At 41.6% G+C, this 22842-nt stretch overlaps 1 protein-coding gene across 4 annotated transcripts in view; it reads right to left on the bottom strand.

The window, feature by feature from the left end:
* Positions 1-22792, bottom strand: part of SF3B1 (splicing factor 3b subunit 1) — a 60204-nt gene extending 37412 nt beyond the window's left edge. For 3 of the 4 annotated variants that reach the window (XR_001919384.1, XR_001919385.1, XM_013970657.2), the window contains exons 1-2: positions 22691-22789; positions 611-787 (exon numbers count right to left, since the gene is read on the bottom strand). Coding sequence is in view for 2 of the 4 variants with exons in the window: in XM_013970657.2 (XP_013826111.1) it covers positions 611-638 (28 nt within the window). In the remaining 2 variants the exon portion in view is untranslated. Of the gene's footprint in view, positions 1-610; positions 788-22690 lie in introns of all 4 variants that reach the window. The other variant, XM_005676299.3, reaches the window with a different exon arrangement.

Here is a 22842-nt window from a genome sequence, read left to right as displayed (position 1 = left end):
AGAAAAAAGGCCCCTATTATACTACAAGTAATCAAGGACGGAGAAAACTACCAGATTGTATTTCCAAATCATTCCGAACAACAGCCAAAAAAAAAAAAAAAAACACCAAGGTATGTATCTTAGACGCCTGAAGACATACAAATTAACCAAGCTTAAAGAGTAACGAGCCTCAGTTTGACTAAACTCGATTGAGTGCAGCCCGGAAAGCGGCTGCCGTAATTCAGTGCTTTTCTGACCCTCCCCTGCACAAACTATGCCAACGACAGTTCCGAGAGGTGAGAGAGACTTTGTTCCCACGCCCTTTTCCCCGCTCCTTAACCCAGGAATTATCCTTAGAGAGCTGTTTAAACGAGGCCCCAATCAGAGAAGAAAAGCAATGTTGAAGTAACAGCACCCAAACACGGAACAAAGCGCCTGTCGGGGGTGTACGAGTAGGACGCCATTACGCGGGGCAGTGGCCTGCGCCTCGCGCCGAGCAGACAACCTGGGGCACGAAGCGCGAGTTCGGACCCCCAGAAAAGAAACCACAGGAAGAGGCAGAAACCTAGGAAGACAAAGTCTTAGCAGGTTGGCAGCGGAGAATCTACGTAACAACGGGAAAACCGCTTACCTTCGTGAGTCTTGGCGATCTTCGCCATTTTGTCCACTCGAACACACAGACGGAACTGGCGCTCCCAAGAACTTCCGCTCGTCGCCGCTGCCACGGAGAAAAATAGCTGGGAGCAGCTCTCCGCGCAAGCGCCAAGCGGGAGCGCGCTCGGTCGGTGACACGTGACAGAGCAGCCACCTAGATAGAACAGAGAGGTGCATTGTGGGTGGAGGGAGGAGTCAGGGTTGCTCCCGGAGACGGTTTCCGTGGTAAACCCGACAAGGACTACGTGGGCCTTAGAACCCTGTAGCTAGTAACTCCGCCGTGAAGGAAAGTGGATTACACCAGGGCAGTTAAAAACAGTCGCTGAAAGAAACACTAGGTTTCAGGACTGGAAGAAGCCTCAGACCTTCAGTCCCCTTTCTCCAAATTCACCAGACGGCGTTTTGAGGCCAAAAACTTTCCTCAGCATGTCTCAGCTGTTGTAGTGCTTAGTTATGTTAACAGTTACAACAGTCTCATCCCTCACTCTGTAATTTAAGGTCGTTCTCTTTTTAACTACTTACCATTTGATTAGGAGTTTTGTCTACAATATACATTCCCAATCGCTATTGAAATTCACATAAAGAGAGTAACTTGTTGGTAATCCCCTAACTCCCACAAAGTGGATAAATTGTTGCTAATCTCATTTAAGAAATGACGGAAAAAAGATAGCACAGGGTTATATATGAGACTGTACAAGGTAACACGGTTATTAAGTTATACAGCAGGAACTCTGACGCTCTTCTGAGTTCTTAGAAAAGTCCCGATTGTCAGCACTAACACTAATGAAATGCTTCTGATAATCCTAAATGTCATTCCTAAATCAGTATTTTTTTTCTCCTAAACATCAGCTATACAACCATAACCTGTCACACTGGCTTTGGACTCTGAAGAACATAAGAATTTAATAGGGAAATTGGTACTAGAAGCAGCCTAGTAGGGCAGGTGTGACAGACTCAGAATACAAATACTTGGTAGAAATTTACGTAATAAAAAAGTAAGGTGGTTTTTTTTTTTTTTGGCTGGGGATTGAACCTGGGCCCCTTGCATTGGGGGCACAGAATTTTAGCCACTGGACCACTGGGGAGGTCCCCCAAAGTGACATTTTAATAGCATCAATGAAAAAATCAATTTGATGGGTTAAAGTTTTCAATTTAATTTAGGTTAAACAATAGCTGGAGGAGGAAGGGGATGAGATAAGAGAAGAACATGTAGATTATTAAGTCAATTGTTGATAAATTCTAGTTCTTGGATTGGCAGAGGGTCCATAGGTATTCCTTAAATGGCTTATAACCTACACATAGATTACATATATTCTTTTATATATAAAAACTAGCATATTTTAAAGTAAAAGAATGAGAAATAATGAATTAAAGGTGTTGTTATGTCCATCAATAACCAATAAACTAAAAGAATTCACCCATGTTGACAAAAATAATAGCAAGGATGTTGCATTTCTTGATTTATAATTTTTTAAAAGATAAACTCATTTATACAAGACAATCACTGTCATGTAAAAAATACACAAAAAGGAAATTTATCAAAATGTTAAGTGCGAATGTTTGTTAATGATAGAATTGAGTGGTTTTTTTCTTTATATTAATAATTTTTAGTATTTTCCAGATACTCTGCTATGAGCATATATTATTTTTATGAACAGGAAAAAAATGAAAAGCATTTGTAAAGTAGGCATCACATGTCCTCTGTCTTTCCCAAGATATAAATTGTGCCTGCTGGCCACTTTGTATTATGTTCATATTTCTCTAGGTTCCTAGGTATTAAAAGTTACTTTTGTAGGGCAAGGGCATGTGTTGGGAAGTGAGATATGAGAGACTTGGTCAAAGATCATTGGAGACTCCCTTCTCCTAATCTTCCAAAACTGAATTGTCTTTTATAAAACAATAACTTGAATTTTTAGACAGTAAGAAATAAAGAGTTTTTTAAAATAACTTGTTGTTTAGTTGCTAAGTCGTGTTTGACTTTTTAGCAACCCCAAGGACTATAACCTGCCAGGCTCCTCTGTCCATGGGATATCCCAGGCAAGAATACTGGAGTGGGTTGCTATTCCCTTGTCCAGGGGATCTTCCAGACCCAGGGGATGGAACCTGCATCTTCTGCATTGGCAGGTGGATTCTTTACCACTTAGCCACCAGCTAAGCCACCCTTTACTTTCCATTTCCAATATTAATAAATATTAATCACATATTAGTTAAAATGGATTTCCTATACATTTTTTATTTCAAAAGTCAGGAGTTGTGGAGGGGGAGGGGGCTTCCCTGGTGGCTCAGTTGTAAAGAATCCACTTGCCAATGCTGGAAACGAGGGTTCAATCCCTGATCTGGGAAGATCCGACATGCCACAAAGTACCTAAGCCCCTGCACCACAACTATTGAGCCTGTGCTCCAGAGCCCCGGAGCTGCAACTACTGAGCCCACTTGCTGCAACTACTGAAGCCCATGCACCACAAGAGAAACCACTGCAATGAGAAGCCCATGCACCACAACAAAGAGTAGCCCCCACTCGCCACAACTAAAGAAAAACCCAGGCAGCAGACTCAGAATGGCTGAAAATAATAAATAAAATTATTATTTTTTGAATCAGGGCTTTTCTACCCCTTCCTGCCTATTTATAACCCAAATCATTGAGAGTGATGACATCCAATTAGAAGGAAAATCTATTCCTTATCAGTCTTAAAATATATATATATTGCAAAGTTGCAATTATACATGATTTTTCTAGACAAAAGTGAAAGTTGCTCAATCATGTCTGACTCTTTGTGACCCCATGGACTATACAGTCCATGGAATTTTCTAGGCCAGAATACTGGAGTGGGTAGTCTTTCCCTTCTCTAAGGGATCTTCCCAACCTAGGGATCAAACCCAGGTCTCTCACATTGCAGGCAGATTCTTTACCAGCTGAGCCACCAGGGAAGCCCAAGAATACTGAAGTGGGTAGCCTATCCCTTTTCCAGTGGATCTTGCTGACCCAGGAATCAAACCGGGGTCTCCTGCATTGCAGGCAGATTCTTTACCAACTGAGCTATCAGGGAAGCCCTTCTAGACAAAGAATAAGAAATAATTTTTCAGAATGTTAAATGCTAGCTGTAACTGCACAAATTACCATAGGAGATAAAGCTATAAAGGCCTTGAAGCTCCATGCTGCTTGAAAAGCAGTGACAATTTATCAAGCCCATCTTTTCAGAGGTAAAGGGACTGTCACAGGACAAAGTGACCACAATCCTGATGTGTAATGTTGAGCTTTCCAGAAGTCTCCTAAATCAAAGGTACATCAGCCTCTAGGTACCCCAGGCAAAAAATCTACTTTTATCTGCCTTTCAGTTATGCCTAAACTTCCAAAACCAGACAGCTTTATTCCTGAAAATTTGGGCATTACTCAGTTAAATAACAGATAACCCCAAGATGATGTTCTGAATATGTTGGTCAATGTGTCTGTCATGCCTGACTTTCCCTTCTAGCTTCAACTGACCTGACCAAACTCTCTGTTCAGGCGAACAGCACTGGGTTGTTCTGGAAGAGACAAGTACCTGGCTACCTGGAACCTGCCCTGGAATACAGCACACTCTGTCTAAAAACAAAGGAAGTTATTGGCTAAGTCAAGATGCCTTCTCTTGGAAATTTTAACTTGAAGTAGTTAACAAAATCAGTGGAAATTGTCACTTTGTCTGAAGAATCACACATTCCTGTTGCTTGAGTCCCCACCACCACCTTGAATCCGGAACCACATCCAGCTCTAAGCTTCCAAAGAATCATTCTATAGATACTACTTTTCTTGCATTTAGCTTGGGTGATCTCTCTTCCTTTCAGCTATACCAGGTCTAACTAGAACTGAAAAGCATATATTAATATGAGTGTGAATTCATTAACTAGCTTTTTTTTCTAACTAAAAGTCATCAACCAAGTGCGGTCTTTGATTTGTAATGTTAAAATATCAAGATTCAGAGCACACATAAGTAGGTGTCCCAGGTAGCTAAGCAGATTGTGTCTCAGAAGCATCCAGATGCCTAGAATGCTGCGATGATCTTCTAATGTGTCAACCTGGCCAAGCTACAGTCCCAGTTATTCATACAAATACTAATCTAGGTGTTACTATGAAGGCCTTGTGGATGTGCTCAAGTGATATAACTGACTTAAAGTAGATTGTCCTAGATAATCTGGGTGGGTTTTAATTCAATCAGTCGAAAGGTCTTGAGAGCAGAACTGAGACTTTACTAAGAAAATTCCACCTGTGGACTGCAACTTCAGCCTGTGCCAGAGGTCCAGCCTGCTCTTACTGATGGTCTGCCCGATAGATTCTGGACTTGTTTATTGGTTGATTCCCACCATTGTATAAACCAATTCCTTCCAATAAATGTCTTAATGTGTATCTCCTTACAGATACTTAAGGTATATATATCCAGTTGAACCCTAATTAAAATAAACAAAGGTAAATTTCACCATTTATTGAAAAAATATTTGAAAACCTGTCAATAAATATTCAGTAAGGACCTATCATATACCAGACATCACTTTAGATGCTGGAAATACAATGGTGAATAAGATCCTCACAGAGATCAGAATCTTTGAGGGAGAGAGATTAAAAATCTGTATCTGGGGACTTCCCTGGAGGTCCAGTGGTTAAGACTCCAGGCTTCCATGCCCCCACTGCAGGTTCAGTCCTTGGTGGGAGAACTAAGATCTTACATGACTCATAGCACAGCCAGAAAAAAAAAACAAACCCAAAACTGTATGTGTTTGTATAATTTCAGGTACTATCAAACGCTATGAAAAAAAATAAGGCAAAGTAAGGGGAGTGGGCAGGACAAGATAGGCAGAAAAAGCAAGATGTCTGGGAGGATGACATCTGAACAGACACCTACATGAAATAAGGGAATGAGGACATGAGGGAAGAGGTATTCCAGATGAGGCAAATGCCAATGTGCCAAGGTGAGAGCGAACGTGGGGTTTCCAAAACCAGAAAGGTTGGTGAATGGAGCAACAGGGGAAGAGTGGCATGAGATGTGGTACCTGACAGTAATAAATACCGAATGAAGGAATCTGAACTGTCTTGCTAACTAATACAGAGCCCTGCCACGTAATTTTGCCACTGGATTCTCAATGACACAAGCACCGTACAAGGGCAAGAAACATTGTCATTAATGTTTCAGTTTAGGATGGCTATTTTCACTGGTTGAAGAAACTGGCAGAAGGTAGAGGAAGGTGGGATATCAGGACCAGAGAAATAGGGTTTGTGAAATAGGGTAAGGGATGTTCAGCAGATAGCAGTCACTGGATCAATGACAAGTAATCTGTTTTAGGCAGGTACCAGAGTCAACCTAGATATGTTGGCAATTTTAATGACAGTTGCTATAGAGTACAAAGCTGGCAGTTTTTTACATCACCCAAAGAAACCTACGAGGCATAGTATTCTTTCCTAGTGATGGGAGGTACAAGATGTAATAGCGTGTCCTTTACTTTGGAGGGGGTATCCAGGCATGCCTTAGGCCACTACACTCCTAAAACAGTGGTTCTCAAATGGGAGTGCTTGTGTCTCCCAGGATATTTTGCAGTGTCTAGAGATATTTTTGGTTGTCACAACTTAATACTCTCTTACTAGAAGGTCCTCTCCACCTGACACTGACCCAGTGTCACTCCACCCAGGAAATCTCACCCGAGGAGTGAGATATAGATGGCATGCTTTGATACTGCTGTGCTCCTAAAATACCAGAAACATCTGTAACTACTCAATCCACTAGGTATTGTAATTTTTTCTATGTGTCTTTCTCCCTGAACTGGAGTAGGACACCTAAAGCAAGTTAAAGTGAGCAAGTACTGGCGTCTAGAGCACAGAGCACTGCTCAGAGTCCTATGTTCCACAGGAAGGCTCCCCACAACAGAATTTTCTGACCCAGCATGTCAACAGTGCCACGACTGGGAAATCCTGCACTATAAGTAACAAAGCAGACCTTAATTTTCACAGGGTTTATCTCCTACCCTCCGGAATATATATGTTTTTCCAAAGCCTCTAATATACCTACCATTTTGTGGTCATTTAGTCTGATTGACAAGATTAACACAATACCCATGCATATGATGAACTGATATAACTTTCTGCTGTCTGGGTCCTTTAAGAGTATATGTATTATGATAGTTATTATAAGAGACCATATTATGGAAGAAGTGACACAATCCAGGAGTCAAACTTAAAATATATACACTTGTGCAGCTCAAGACAGTGTTTTAAATCCTTGTTAGGTATGGAAAACAACTCTTTTCCTCAAATCAGTACCTGCTTACCATGTACTTGAGGTCATGTTAATCTGCTGTAGCTACATCTGGCACAGCGACTAGGGCTATTTCTTGGTTTAATGTGTGATAATTCACTGTCATCCTCCAGGGTCTGTGCAGCCTTTTGAAGGGCCAGACCCCAGTTTAGACATGATGGGGACCACATCCTTTGCATTCTTCAGGTCTTTAAGGTACTAATCTCTGCCATACTTCCTAGGCTATGAAAATGTTTCTTATCTGCTATCTTGGCAGGGTATTCATTAGCCTTCCCCACTATGTTCTTATTCCACACGTCAAGCAACCAATATGAGGGTTTAGCCAACTTCTAACTATATCCATTCCAATTAAACATTTGGGAACCTGGGAAATGATACTTGGCACCATGAGCCAGACCTGGGCCCAGACTCTACTTTTGACCCTAGACTTCCATTCTAACAGGGACCATTATGACAATTTGGGTATCAGTCTCAACTTGTACTGTCCACAGGACTCAAAACATTTGGTTATTCTACTTTCCCCAATGTATGCTTACCAGAGCAAATGATAGGGGTCTTTGAAGAAGTACTAGGGGATTCTTTAGCACATATTTACCATGGTGTTACATGGTCCTACTTCCTGGGGATCTGTTTCAATCAAATAGTCTGAAATTAGAGTTCTACATCTGAAAGCTAGCTCATGTACAGAAACTATTAAAGGATCAATTTTTTAAAAATGTACTGGAATAGTTGCCTTCAGCCTCCTGAAGAAATCCACCCTTGATTTCTCTTGGTTGTATAGAGTAAGCAACATCCTTGTAGGCTGCCCATCAATCTTGCTTCTAAGGACAGTCTATTGGATTAACTGTCTCTGTATCTTTTCGCAGGTCAGGAGTCCCCATGCAGCCATTCTGACCTTGTGCTAACTATAATTGTACCCCCTTGCCTCTGAGGGTTAAACATCACCACTTGCCCTCTATTTTGGGATCCTATCATTGCCATTGCTCACATGGAAGTCAGCTATGTCACTTTTTCTGCTACCATCACCTAAGACCTGTAAGGGACAGTCATCGTGAGTAACAGGGCTGTGTTGAACCATACTGGAGCCTGAGGCAAAAGGAAAAATCAGTAGTACTGATCCTGTCTTTATTTAAAAATTCGACATCTTATTCATCTTGGATTTTTTTGCACTAATATTGAAATATCATTAAAATATTATTTATCTTAGTTACTGAGCTTTTTGGCACCCTCTTACCTTTTGAACCTGAGTCAAGTACCTCACTCACTTCACCTCAGTCCGTTCCAGTGATGCTGGTGCCCCTTTCATATTCCTTATTGCTTTAGTGAAGAGTGTCCTCTGAGCCTTCCTGTGGAGCATAGTCCTCTTCTGGAGCATAGTTTTCTGGGCTTAGTGGAGAATACCTACTCCAGCATACTCACTTCTCTGAGCCTTCTGACCCCTTCTTCCACCATGCTTCACAGTAGTTCTGCCATTTCTACACCACTTAATGTGAGCCATCCTAGTAGAATGTTAGCACTGGCTCCCCAGATCCTAGTCGGGGTATTCCATATTATGGGATAGTGCTCCCATATCAATCAGTTCAGTTCATTCACTCAATCATGTCCAACTCTTTGCGACTCCATGGACTGCAGCATGCCAGGCTTCCCTGTCCGTCACCATCTCCTAGAGCTTGCTCAAACTCATGTCCATCAAGTCGGTGATGCCATCCAACCATCTCATCCTCTGTCGTCCCCTTCTCCTCCTACCTTCAGTCCTTCCCAGAATCACGGTCTTTTCCAATGAGTTAGTTCTTCACATCAGATGGCCAAAGTATTGGAGTTTCAGCTGCAGCATCAGCCCTTCCAATGAATATTCAGGACTGATTTCCTTTAGGATGGACTGGTTGGATCTCCTTGTAGTCCAAGGGACTCTCAAGAGTCTTCTCCAACACCACCGTTCAAAAGCATTAATTCTTTGGCACTCAGCTTTCTTTATAGTCCAACTCTCACATCCACATAAGACTACCAGAAAAACCATAGCTTTGACTAGATGGACCTTTGTTGCAAAGTAATGTCTCTGCTTTTTAATATGCTGTCTAGGTTGGTCATAGCTTTTTTTCCAAGGAGCAAGTGTCTTTTAATTTCATGGCTACAGTCACGATCTGTGGTAAATCCTCCCTATCCATTACATTCTGCTACCCAGCCCTACCCCTTGATCTAAGACCCCTCAGAATTTAGTTCATTATGTCATCTTCCACCTTCTAGTGGTATATATTGGCTAGGTCCTTTGATTCTTTGAGGTGTCCCTTTCCTCCCATAGCAGGCTCAGCATTTCCTTGGTCAGGTGATATATGACTTAACCCAGCTATTGGTGTGTTGTCTAGGAAGGAAAGTTCCTGAGGGTAGCACCTGACTTCTAAGAAGTCAACAGTTTTTGTATCTTCCTCAAGCAACAAGGGAGCACTAGCTTTTTCACAGGATTAAATCACTTCCATAGGCCCAAAGGATTCAGGGGAATATAGGATTTCAAGTCTCATGAGTGCACTGACCCAGACGTCCTGGTTCAGTTTCTTAGGACTGAAATCCTTCCCAATTAGGGCCCCACCTTGTATAAAATACATGTTGAGACTGAGTGCTTTGTCCACTTTTAGAGCTCTGCTATTCTTATTTAGTCCTGAACGTGACATCAGCCTTTTTGGCTCTCTGGCTGGAGACAGAGACAATGACACTCTCTTCATATATTACCAAAAAATGATGCCCTTCAGCCTTAACACTTAACCTTTTGTTAGTGACTAACCTCAGCCTTTCAGTGTCTGTCTCCCAATATCTCAACAGGAGCTATTAGTGCTTTACCTATCACCAGTGAGAGGGTCCTCATTACTAGCCAGACTGCAGGTGATCCAGATCTGAAAAATCCCATTTTAGAGTCTGCTTTCTTGGATCACAGGTTGGGTTCCCTATGAAGCAGGCGCTAGATGGAAATTGGAAGAAGGAATCAGAACTGGACAGGAGGAGCTGAACTACCACCCAGTTGCAACAAAGACCTCAATTATATGGGGAACTCTGGAGATGGGATGGCTTTTTAGAGTTGTTCTAAACTGGGGCAAGGAGTTGGGCCTTTATACTCCCAAATCAACATGACTTTGGATGTGAGTTTCCCCAAGCAAAGGGCATGACCTTGGAAGATGCAGCTCTCTTTTAACCTCAAGCAATACCCATAGAGCTGTCACCAAAAGAACTCTCAACAGCTCTAGTTATGAAGGGAGAGAGAAAGGAATCTGGGGAGCCTATAGCATCCACTACAAGCAAACATGTCTTCCATGAAATAACAATAATGCAGCCAGGTAGAGGATGACATTATCCCTCACAGGAGGGCCGAGAGGAGCTACTCCATGTTCGTGGTCAGGAGAGGCGGCTGTGAGGAGATACCCCTCGTCCAAGGTAAGGAGCAGCGGCTGAGCTTTGCTAGAACAGCTGCGAAGAGATACACCACGTCCAAAGTAAGAGAAACTCAAGTAAGACGGTAGGTGTTGGCATCAGAGTAAGAGGCATGAGAGGGGAAACGTACAAACCATAATCACAGAAAACTAGTCAATCTAATCACACGGACCACAGCCTTGTCTAAGTCAATGAAACTAAGCCATGCCCTGTGGGGCCACTCAAGATGGGCGGGTCATGGTGGAGAGGTCTGACAGAATGTGGTCCACTGGAGAAGGGAATGGCAAACCACTTCAGTATTCTTGCCTTGAGAACCCCATGAACAGTATGAAAAGACAAAATGATAGGACACTGAAAGAGGAACTCCTCAGGTTGGTAGGTACCCAATATGCTCCTAGAGATCAGTGGAGAAATAACTCCAGAAAGAATGAAGGGATGGAGCCAAAGCAAAAACAATACCCGGTTGTGGATGTGACTGATGATAGAAGCAAGGTCCAATGGTGTAAAGAGCAATATTGCATAGGAACCTGGAATGTTAGGTTCATGAATCAAGGCATATTGGAAGTAGTCAAATAGGAGATGGAAAGAATGAACATTGACATTCTAGGAATCAGTGAACTAAAATGGACTGGAATGGGTGAATTTAACTCAGATGACCATTATATCTACCACTGTGAGCAGGAATCCCTTAGAAGAAATGGAGTAGCCATCATGGTCAACAAAAGAGTCCGAAATGCAGTACTTGGATGCAATCTCAAGAACGACAGAATCATCTCTGTTCGTTTCCAAGGCAAACCACGCAATATCGCAGTAATCCAAGCCTATGGCCCAACCAGTAACGCTGAAGAAACTGAAGTTGAACGGTTCTATGAAGACCTACAAGACCTTTTAGAACTAACACCTAAAAAAGGTGTCCTTTTCATTATAGGGGACTGGAATGCAAAAGTAGGAAGTCAAAAAACATCTAGGGTAACAGGCAACTTTGGCCTTGGAATGCGGAATGAAGCAGTGCAAAGACTATTAGACTTTTGCCAAGAGAACGCACTGGTCATAGCAAACACCCTCTTCCAACAACACAAGAGAAGACTCTACACATGGACATCACCAGATGGTCAACACCAAAATCAGATGGATTATATTCTTTGCAGCCAAAGATGGAGAAGCTCTACACAGTCAACAAAAACAACACCGGGAGCTGACTGTGGCTCAGATCATGAACTCCTTATTACCAAATTCAGACTTGAATTGAAGTAAGTGGGGAAAACTGCTAGGCCATTCAGGTATGACCTAATTCAAATCCCTTATGATTATACAGTGGAAGTGAGAAATAGATTTAAGAGCCTAGATCTGATAGATAGAGTGCCTGATGAACTATGGAATGAGGTTCGTGACATTGTACAGAAGACAGGGATCAAGACCATCCCCATGGAAAAGAAACGCAAAAAAGCAAAAGGGCTGTCTGGGGAGGCCTTACAAATAGCTGTGAAAAGAAGAGAGGTGAAAAGCAAAGGAGAAAAGGAAAGATATAAGCATCTGAATGCAGAGTTCTAAAGAATAGCAATGAGAGATAAGAAAGCCTTCCTCAGCGATCAATGCAAAGAAACAGAAGAAAACAACAGAATGGGAAAGACTAGAGATCTCTTCAAGAAAATTAAGAGATACCAAGGGAACATTTCACGCAAAGATGGGCTCAATAAAGGACAGAAATGGTATGGACCTAACAGAAGCAGAAGATATTAAGAAGAGGTGGCAAGAATACACAGAAGAACTGTACAAAAAAGATTTTCACGACCCAGATAATCATGATGATGTGATCACTCACCTAGAGCCAGACATCCTGGAATGTGAAGTCAAGTGGGCCTTCGAAAGCATTACTACGAACAAAGCTAGTGGAGGTGATGGAATTCCAATTGAGCTGTTTCAAATCCTGAAAGATGATGCTGTGAAAGTGCTGCACTCAATATGCCAATCTTTCCCAGTATCAGGGTCTTTTCAAATGAGTCAGTTCTTTGCATCAGGGACCAAAGTACTGGAGTTTCAGCTTTAACATCAGTCCTTCCAATGAATATTCAGGACTGATTTCCTTTGGGATGGACTGGTTGGATCTCTTTGCTGTTCAAGGGACTCTCAAGAGTTTTCTCTAATATCAGAGTTCAAAAGCATCAAGTAGTTGACAACATTTCACACATGTTCTCAGAAATTGTATCACCTTAGTTTTCCAATCTCTGTTTAACAGTGTCTTTATATTAAATTTCCTGTTAAAAATAACTGGTATAATTTTCCTGACTGGTTCCTAACACAACCATATTAGTAAGGACAAACTGTCCAGTGAATCCCCTTTGACAGTCGATTTTTATTGGAAACTAACACCTATAATTACACTAATCTCTCATTCAGTAATTCAGTTCTGATTCAGTCAAGGAAGATGTTTTTTCAACCTAATTTTCTCAAAAATAATCCCTGTAAGAGATCATTGAGAGTGCTGGGAAGATTATGCTACTGATCAAAAAGGTCCCAGTAATGAGATTATGTTAACTTTGAAACCCTGTTTTATTTATTTCAGGAAAGAAATATTTACAAGTGATGTTTAAAAAATTTAAAGTTTTAATATGTGGTTAAAATTCATCCTGTATTTGTTTTGACCAAAGGGTTGATTAAAAACAGTATTAATACAAAGTCATAGCCATGCCTATTTATCTGAAGCTTTTATGCTGTTCAGTCTATATTAAGGGTTCTGAAGTGAGCAAAAGGTCAAAGTATATTTCTACACAGAAGTCAAACAGGAAAATGTCACTTGTAAAGATTACATGAAAGGCAGAAATTAAACATACACATATATGACAGCAAGACAGAAGCAACCAAAATGTCCATTGACTGAGGAATGGATAAAGAAGATGTTACATACATACAGCGGAATATTAGTGAGCTATTAAAAAGAATAAAATAATGCTATTTGCAGCAATATGGATGGACCTAGAGACTGTCATGCTGAGTGAAGTAAGTTAGAGAAGAAATACCATTATATGTCATCCCTTATATGTGTAATCTAAAAAGAAATGATACAAATGAAGTTGCTTACGAACAGAAACAGACGAAGACTTTGAGAATGAGCTTATGGTTATGGGGAAGGGGGGAAGGAGAGGGGAAAGGATAGTTAGGGAGTTTGGGATGGGCTTGTACACTGTGCTATACTTAAAATGGACAATCAACAAGGATTTACTGTATAGCACATGGAATTCTGCTCAACATTATGTGGCAGCGTGCATGGGAGTGAAGTTTAGGGGAGAATGGATGCATGTATATGTATGGCTGCTGCTGCTGCTAAGCTGCTTCAGTCGTGTCCGACTCTGTGCGACCCCATAGATGGCAGCCCACTAGGCTTCACTGTTCCTGGGATTCTCCAGGCAACAACACTGGAGTGGGTTGCCATTTCCTTCTCCAATGCATGAAACTGAAAAGTAAAAGGGAAGTCGCTCAGTTGTGTCCGACTCAGCGATCCCATGGACTGCAGCCTACCAGGCTTCTCCGTCCATGGGATTTTCCAGGCAAGAGTACTGGAGTGGGGTGTCATCGCCTTCTCCATATGTATGGCTACATCCCTTAACTGTTCACTTGAAAGTATCACAAAACTGTTTGTTAATCAGCTATACCCCAATGCAAAATAAAAAGCTAAAAAATAAACATACACATGTATATGTGTGTGTGTGTGTGTACAGATACAGAGAGAATATACAGATATTTCAAACATCCAGAAAAACTAGATACAATCCTATTAGAAAATCCTAATTACACTTATCCAGTCCAATAATTACCAACAAATGATCAATTTTGTTTTCTATACTCTATTCCTCTACCCTCAGTGGATCATTCTAAAGTAAAGCACAAACATATTTTACCTCTAATCTTCAGTTAAGTTCAGTTCAGTTCAGTCGCTCAGTCATGTCCGACCCTCTGCGACCCCAGGAATTGCAGCACACCAGACCTCCCTGTCCATCACCAACTCCCAGAGTTCACTCAGACTCACGTCCATCGAGTCAGTGATGCCATCCAGCCATCTCATCCTCTGTCGTCCCCTTCTCCTCCTGCCCCCAATCCCTCCCAGCATCAGAGTCTTTTCCAATGAGTCAACTCTTCGCATGAGGTGGCCAAAGTACTGCAGTTTCAGCTTTAGCATCATTCCTTCCAAAAGAAATCCCAGGGCTAATCTCCTTCAGAATGGACTGGTTAGATCCCCTTGCACTTCAAGGGACTCTCAAGAGTCTTCTCCAACACCACAGTTCAAAAGCATCAATTCTTAGGCGCTCTGCCTTCTTCACAGTCCAATTCTTACATCCATACATGACCACTGGAAAAACCATAGCCTTGACTAGATGGACCTTAGCCAGCAAAGTAATGTCTCTGCTTTCAAATATACTATCTAGATTGGTCATAACTTTTCTTCCAAGGAGTAAGTGTCTTTTAATTTCATGGCTGCAATCACCATCTGCAGTGATTTTGCAGCCCCAAAAAATAAAGTCTGACACTGTTTCCACTGTTTCCCCATCTATTTCCCATGAAGTGATGGGACTAGATGCCATGATCTTCATTTTCTGAATGTTGAGCTTTAGGCCAACTTTTTACTCTCCTCTTTCACTTTCATCAAGAGGCTTTTGAGTTCCTCTTCACTTTCTGCCGTAAAGATGGTGTCATCTGCATATCTGAGGTTATTGATATTTCTTCCAGCAATCTTGATTCCACCTTGTGTTTCTTCCAGTCCAGCGTTTCTCATGATGTACTCTGCATAGAAGTTAAATAAGCAGGGTGACAATATACAGCCTTGACGTACTCCTTTTCCTATTTGGAACCAGTCTGTTCTTCCATGTCCAATTCTAACTGTTGCCTCCTGACCTGCATACAGATTTCTCAAGAGGCAGGTCAGGTGGTCTGGTATTCCCATCTCTTTCAGAATTTTCCACAGTTTATTGTAATCCACACAGTCACAGGCTTTGGCATAGTCAATAAAGCAGAAATAAATGTTTTTCTGGAACTCTCTTGCTTTTCGATGATCCAGCGGATGTTGGAAATTTGATCTCTGGTTCCTCTTTTTCTAAAACCAGCTTGAACATCATGGAGTTCATGGTTCATGTATTGCTGAAGCCTGGCTTGGAGAATTTTGAGCATTACTTTACTAGCGTGTGAGATGAGTGCAATCGTGCGGTAGTTTGAGCATTCTTTGGCATTGCCTTTCTTTGGGATTGGAATGAAAACGGACCTTTTCCAGTCCTGTGGCCACTGCTGAGTTTTCCCAATTTGCTGGCATATTCAGTGCAGCACTTTCACAGCATCATCTTTCAGGATTTGAAACAGCTCAACTGGAATTCCATCACCTCCACTAGCTTTGTTTGTAGTAACGCTTTCGAAGGCCCACTTGACTTCACATTCTAGGATGTCTGGCTCTAGGTGAGTGATCACACCATCATGATTATCTGGGTCGTGAAAATCTTTTTTGTACAGTTCTTCTGTGTATTCTTGCCACCTCTTCTTAATATCTTCTGCTTCTGTTAGATCCATACCATTTCTGTCCTTTATTGAGCCCATCTTTGCGTGAAATGTTCCCTTGGTATCTCTTAATTTTCTTGAAGAGATCTCTAGTTTTTCCCATTCTGTTGTTTTCTTCTATTTCATTGCATTGATGCTGAAGAAAGCTTTCTTATCTCTTCTTGCTACTCTCTGGAACTCTGCATTCAGATGCTTATATCTTTCGTTTTCTCCTTTGCTTTTTGCCTCTCTTCTTTTCACAGCTATTTGTAAGGCCTCCCCAGACAGCCATTTTGCTTTTTTGCGTTTCTTTTCCATGGGGATGGTCTTGATCCCTGTCTCCTGTGCAATGTCATGAACCTCATTCCATAGTTCATCAGGCACTCTATCTATCAGATCTAGGCCCTTAAATCTATTTCTCACTTCCACTGTATAATCATAAGGGATTTGATTTAGGTCACACCTGAATGGTCTAGTGGTTTTCCCTACTTTCCTCAATTTGAATCTGAATTTGGTAATAAGGAGTTCATGATCTGAGCCACAGTCAGCTCCCGGTCTTGTTTTTGTTGACTGTATAGAGCTTCTCCATCTTTGGCTGCAAAGAATATAATCCATCTGATTTTGGTGTTGACCATCTGGTGATGTCCATGTGTAGAGTCTTCTCTTGTGTTGTTGGAAGAGGGTGTTTGCTATGACCAGTGCATGTTCTTGGCAAAAGTCTAATAGTCTTTGCACTGCTTCATTCCGCATTCCAAGGCCAAATTTGCCTGTTACTCCAGGTGTTTCCTGACTTCCTACTTTTGTATTCCAGTCCCCTATAATTAAAAGGACATCTTTTTTGTGTGTTAGTTCTAAAAGGTCTTGTAGGTCTTCATAAAACCATTCAACTTCAGTTTCTTCAGCATTACTGGCTGGGGCATAGACTTGGATAACTGTGATATCGAATGGTTTGCCTTGGAGACCAACAGAGATCATTCTGTCATTCTGGAGACTGCATCCAAGTACTGCATTTCGGACTCTTTTGTTGACCATGATGGCTACTCCATTTCTTCTGAGGGATTCCTGCCCGCAGTAGTAGATATAATGATCATCTGAGTTAAATTCACCCATTCCAGTCCATCTTCCAGATTCCTAGAATGTTGACGTTCACTCTTGCCATCTCTTGGTTGACCACTTCCAATTTGCCTTGATTCATGGACCTGACATTCCAGGTTCCTATGCAATATTGCTCTTTACAGCACTGGACCTTGCTTGTATGAATCTTTACTAAAGTAAGTATTTCAGTTGAATTTCTTAGTCTTGTTTCTTTTATATTTGGTTTGTTCAAAACAAAATGTAAATAATGCCTCTTTAATCTTATAAATCCACAAGAACCCCCCTACCCCCAATCTTCCTAATTTATTTGTTGAAGAAATTGGGTAATTTGTCCTACAGAATTTCCCATATTCCATATTTGGCAGATTGTAGGGTGTCACTTTCACTTTTCACTTTCATGCACTGGAGAAGAAAATGGCAACCCACTCCAGTATTCTTGCCTAGAGAATCTCAGGGATAGGGGAGCCTGGTGGGATGCCGTCTATGGGGTCACACAGGGTCGGACATGACTGAAGCAACTTAGCAGCAGCAGCAGCAGGGTGTCGTTTAACATGTTCTTCTATCTCTCATTTAAATTGGCATATCCACAAGCTTGACCAGATTCAGCTTCAATTATTTTCAGTCAGTCAGTCAGTTTAGTCGCTCAGTCATGTCCGACTCTTTGCGACTCCATGAATTGCAGCACACCAGGCCTTCCTGTCCATCACCATCTCCTGGAGTTCCCTCAAACTCATGTCCATCGAGCCAGTGATGCCATCCAGCCATCTCATCCTCTGTCGTCCCCTTCTTCTCCTGCCCCCAATCCCTCCTAGCATCAAAGTCTTTTCCAATGAGTCAACTCTTCGCATAAAGTGGCCAAAGTACTAGAGTTTCAGCTTTAGCAACATTCCTTCCAAAGAACACCCAGGGCTGATCTCCTTTAGAATGGACTGGTTGGATCTCCTTGCACTTCAAGGGACTCTCAAGAGTCTTCTCCAGCAACACAGTTCAAAAGCATCAATTCTTCGGTGCTCAGCTTTCTTCACAGTTCAACTCTCACATCCATACCTGACCACTAGAAAAAACATAGCCTTGACTAGACGGACCTTTGTTGGCAAAGTAATGTCTCTGCTTTTCAATATGCTATCTAGGTTGGTCATAACTTTTCTTCCAAGGAGTGTCTTTTAACTTAATGGCTGCAGTCACCATCTGCAGTGATTCTGGAGCCCAAAAACAAAGTCTGACACTGTTTCCTCTGTTTACCCATCTATTTCCCGTGAACTAAAAAGCCTCTTGATGAAAGTGAAAGAGGAGAGTGAAAAAGTTGGCTTGGCAATAACATTTAATAGGTGGTAGTGTATCAGATATATTTTTTGCAGCATAGTTGTTTTGAATTCTGAATTACTGCTTTCCACAGATCTCTGCTGAGGTTTAATATACTACAGATCTTTTCCTATTGTCGAAACAGATTTTTTTTGCCTACAATATATGGAAGCACCATTATCTACTAAAACTGAGCTAGAGTTTATCACCTTTAAGCTTCTGACATATAACTATATCCTTCGCTAAGAAGTCAGGTGAGTACCATACACTGTCAACTGTCACAAAGATTCCTTTATTTGCCCTAAACAAAATCTTGGGGGAAGTGCAGGGAAGAACGATTCAATTGAATGAGCCAATTCAGTAGATATTTTCTTATGTCTGAGAAGAGTTCTATGAGAAAATGTTTGGTGAATTTAGCAAAATAAACCCTTCTATTAAGTTCATAAGTAAATTATGTATTATGTTGAAAAATACGTTTAATAGGCCATTTAGGAAGATCCCCTGGAGAAGGAAATGGCAACTCACTCCAGTATTCTTCCCTAGAGAATCCCATGGACAGAAGAGCCTGGTAGGCTACAGTCCACAGGGTCGCCAAGAGTCAGACACTACTGAACGACTTCACTTTCACTTCAGTTAACAATGGGCTTCCGAGGTAGCTCCAGTGGTTAAGAACCCATCTACCAATGTAGGAAATGTAAGAGATGTAGGTTTGATCCTCGGGTCAGGAAGATCCCCTGGAGGAGGGCACAGCAATCTATTCTAGTACATTCTTGCCTGGAGAATCCCATACAGGAAGCTGGTGGGCCAGGGCCCACAGGTTCACAGAACTGGATATGACAAACGACTTAGCACACGCACACAGACTAGTGAACAATTTTGTAGGATGCAGCAATAGAACCACCTCAGTCAACAATTATATCCTGTGTTGAACTGAAAACTGCTTGACATACTCTGTAGCTGGGGATTTGAACTCACACTACAAAGCATCTAGTAAGGGGTAACTGCCACGAAGGACCTACAAACTTTCTAGAACTAACACCAAAAAACATGTCCTTTTCATCAGAGGGGACTGGAATGCAAAAGTAGAAAGTCAAAAAATACCTGGAGTAACAGGAGAGTTTGACGTTGGAGCAGGGCAAAGGCCAATAGCGTTTTGCAAGAGAATGCACTGGTCATAGCAAACACTCTCTTCCAACAACACAAGAGACTACATATAGACATCACCAGATGGTCAGTACTGAAATCAGATTGATTATATTCTTACAGTCGAAGATGGAGACACTCTATACAGCCAGAAAAAAAAAAAAAAGACTGGGAGCTGACCGTGGTTCAGATCATGAACTCCTAATCACCAAAGTCAGACTTTAATTGAAGAAAGTGGGGAAAACCACTAGGCCATTCAGGTATGACCTACATCAAATCTCTTACAATTATACAGTGGAAGTGACAAACAGATTCAAGGGATTAGATCTGATAGAGTGCCTGAAGAATTATGAACAGAGGTTCGTGACATTGTACAGGAGGCAGGGATCAAGACCATCCCCCTAAAAAAGAAAGGCAAAATGATTGTCTGAAGAGGCCTTAACAAATAGCCGAGAAAAGAAGAGAAGCAAAAGGCAAAGGAGAAAAAGAAAGATACTCCCATCTGAATGCAGAGTTCCAAAGAATAGCAAGGAGAGATAAGAAAGCCTTCCTACTAATGCAAAGAAATAGAGGAAAACAACAGAATGCAAAAGACAAGATCTCAAGAAAATTAGAGATACCAAGGGAATATTTCATGTAAAGATGGGTACAATAAAGGACAGAAATGATATAGACCGCAGAAGATATTAAGAAGAGGGTGGTGCAAGAATACACAGAAGAACTGTACAAAAAAGATATTAATGACTCAGATAACCACAATGGTGTGATCACTCAGTTAGAGCCAGACATCCTGGAGTTTGCAGTCAACTGGGCCTTAGGAAACACCACTACGAACAAAAATAGCAGAGGTGATGGAATTCCAGCTGAGCTACTTCAAATCATCTTTTAAGATGATCCTGTGAAAGTGCTGCACTCAATATGCCAGCAAGTTTGGAAAACTCAGCAGTGGCCACAGGACTAGAAAAGGTCAGTTTTCATTCCAATCCCAAAGAAAGGCAATGCCAAAGAATGTTCAAACTACTGCACAATTGCACTCATTTAACATGCTAACAAAGTAATGCTCAAAATTCTCCAAGCTAGGCTTCAACAGTATGTGAACCGAGAACTCCCAGACGTTCAAGATGGACTTAGAAAAGGGAGAGGAACCAGAGATCAAATTGCCAACATCTGGTGCGTCATAGAAAAAGCTAGAGAATTCCAGAAAAATATCTACCTTCTGCTTCACTGACTACAATAAAGCTTTTGTGCAGATTACAACAAAGTGTGGAAAATTCTTAAAGAGATGAAAGTACCTGACCACCTTATCTGCCTCCTGAGAAACCTGTATGCAGGTCAAGAAGCAATAGTTAGAACCGGACATGGTACAACAGACTGGTTCCAAATTGGGAAAGGAGTATGTCTATTGTCACCCTGCTTATTTAACTTACAGGCAGAGTACATCATGCAAAATGTTGAGCTAGATGCAGCATAAGCTGGAATCAAGATTGCTGGGAGAAACATCAGTAACATCAGCAACATCAGCAATGCAGATGACACCACACTTACGGCAAAAAGCGAAGAGGAACTAAAGAGTTTCTCTTGATGAAAGTGAAAGTGGAGAGTGAAAAAGCTGGTTTAAAACTCAACATTAAGAAAACTAAGATCATGGCATCCAGTCCCATTACTCCTTGGCAAATAGATGAGAAAGCATTGCAAATAGTGACAGAATTTATTTTCCTGGGCTCAAAAATCACTGCAGATGATGACTACAGTCATCATTAAAAGATACTTGCTCCTTGGAAGAAAAGTTACGACCAACTTAGCATATTAAAAAGCAGAGACATTACTTTGCCAACAAAGGCCCGTCTAGTCAAAGCTATGGTTTTTCCAGAAGTCATATATGGGTGTGAGGGTTGGACCATAAAGAAGGCTGAGTGCCAAAGAATTGCTGCTTTTGAACTGTGTATTGGAGAAGACTCTTGAGAGTCCCTTGCACTGCAAGATCAAACTAGTCAATCCTAAAGGAAATTAACCTTGAATATTCATTGGAGGGACTGATGCTGAAGCTGAAACTCCAATACTTTGACATCCTGATGTGAAGAGCCAACTCATTAGAAGAGACCCTGATGCTGGGAAAGATTGAAGGCAGGAGGAAAAGGGGATGACAGAGAACGGGATGACAGAGAATGAGATGGTTGGATGGCATCACTGACTCAATGGACATGACTCTGATCAAGCTCCAGGAGATGGTGAAGGACACAAAAGCCTGGTGTGCCGCAGTCCATGGTGTCCGCAGAGTCAGACACAACTAAGCGACTGAATGAAAGTTGCAATGAACAAAGCAAGAGTAGAAAATAATAATCATACAGATACACAAAAGCTGGAATATTTATGTTAATGTAAATCAGATCAAATGATCTCAAATGACGTCCCTTTACACTTAGAATAAAATCCAAAGATGGCGCCATGGCCTCCCAGATACTATGAAAAAGCCCTCACTACCTCTGACCTCATTTCCTACCACTCTCACCCTCACTGACTGTAAGACAAAGCCCTTGCTTCTCATACAACAGGCAAGACTGTTTGTGTCTGAGGCCTTTGCACTTGCTGTTCCCTTCCCAAATATTCACATAGTTCACCTGCTAACTTCATTTAGCCTGTTCATTATCACCTTCTCAGAGGCCCATCTGACCACCTTATATAAGACAACACCCCACTTTAGCTTCTCCATCTGCTTTTCATACTTTTTCCTCCAGCATATGATTATCTGACACTGTATTAACTGAATGAAAATTTATTTCCCCTACTCTAGATTAGAAGCTCTATGATAGTAGACTTTTGTTCATTTATCCAGCACCTAAAACAGCGGAGAGTGAGTGCTCAATAACTATTTGTTTATTTCGTTTAGTCAGCTACAATTTCTCAAAACCGTGTGCAGTTAAGTATTGACATTATGGCTATCCTCACTTTACAGTTTACAAGAAACTATGGCATATAAAAGTTACATAAGGACCTAAGAACCAACAAAGCGAGAACAAATGTCAAGACTTGATGAATGATTCCTGAAATGGGTGAATGGAAGCAAAATCCGAATGGAAGCAAAATTTGGGCTGAGGGAAACCCAAACCATACATCAACACCAGGTAAAATGTTGGCCACACAGAAAGAAGGCAAACAGAACCGAGTCTCTTCTCTAAGGCCATAACCTTATTATATTGCCCTCATAACAACCTCACGGGGTAAGGACATCAGGTACATTCATTAACAGCAAGACTGACGCCATATTTCGCAGCCTGCAGGGGTGGCAATTTCAGCCCAGCACTCACCGATTCGTACAGTTACATAATCGATACTCAGAACCTCGGGCTTCCTCCCGCCCCTGCGCTGGGCTCACGTGGCTGGCCTCGCGACCGGAAGCAGCCTCTAGAGAACCACGGCGGTTGGTGAATCCGCGGAACACTTCCTGAGCTGCTGCAGC

This window comes from Capra hircus, chromosome 2, assembly GCF_001704415.2.
Source record: "Capra hircus breed San Clemente chromosome 2, ASM170441v1, whole genome shotgun sequence".
Taxonomy (NCBI): domain Eukaryota; kingdom Metazoa; phylum Chordata; class Mammalia; order Artiodactyla; family Bovidae; genus Capra; species Capra hircus.
This window is presented reverse-complemented; position numbering and strand designations above follow the sequence as displayed.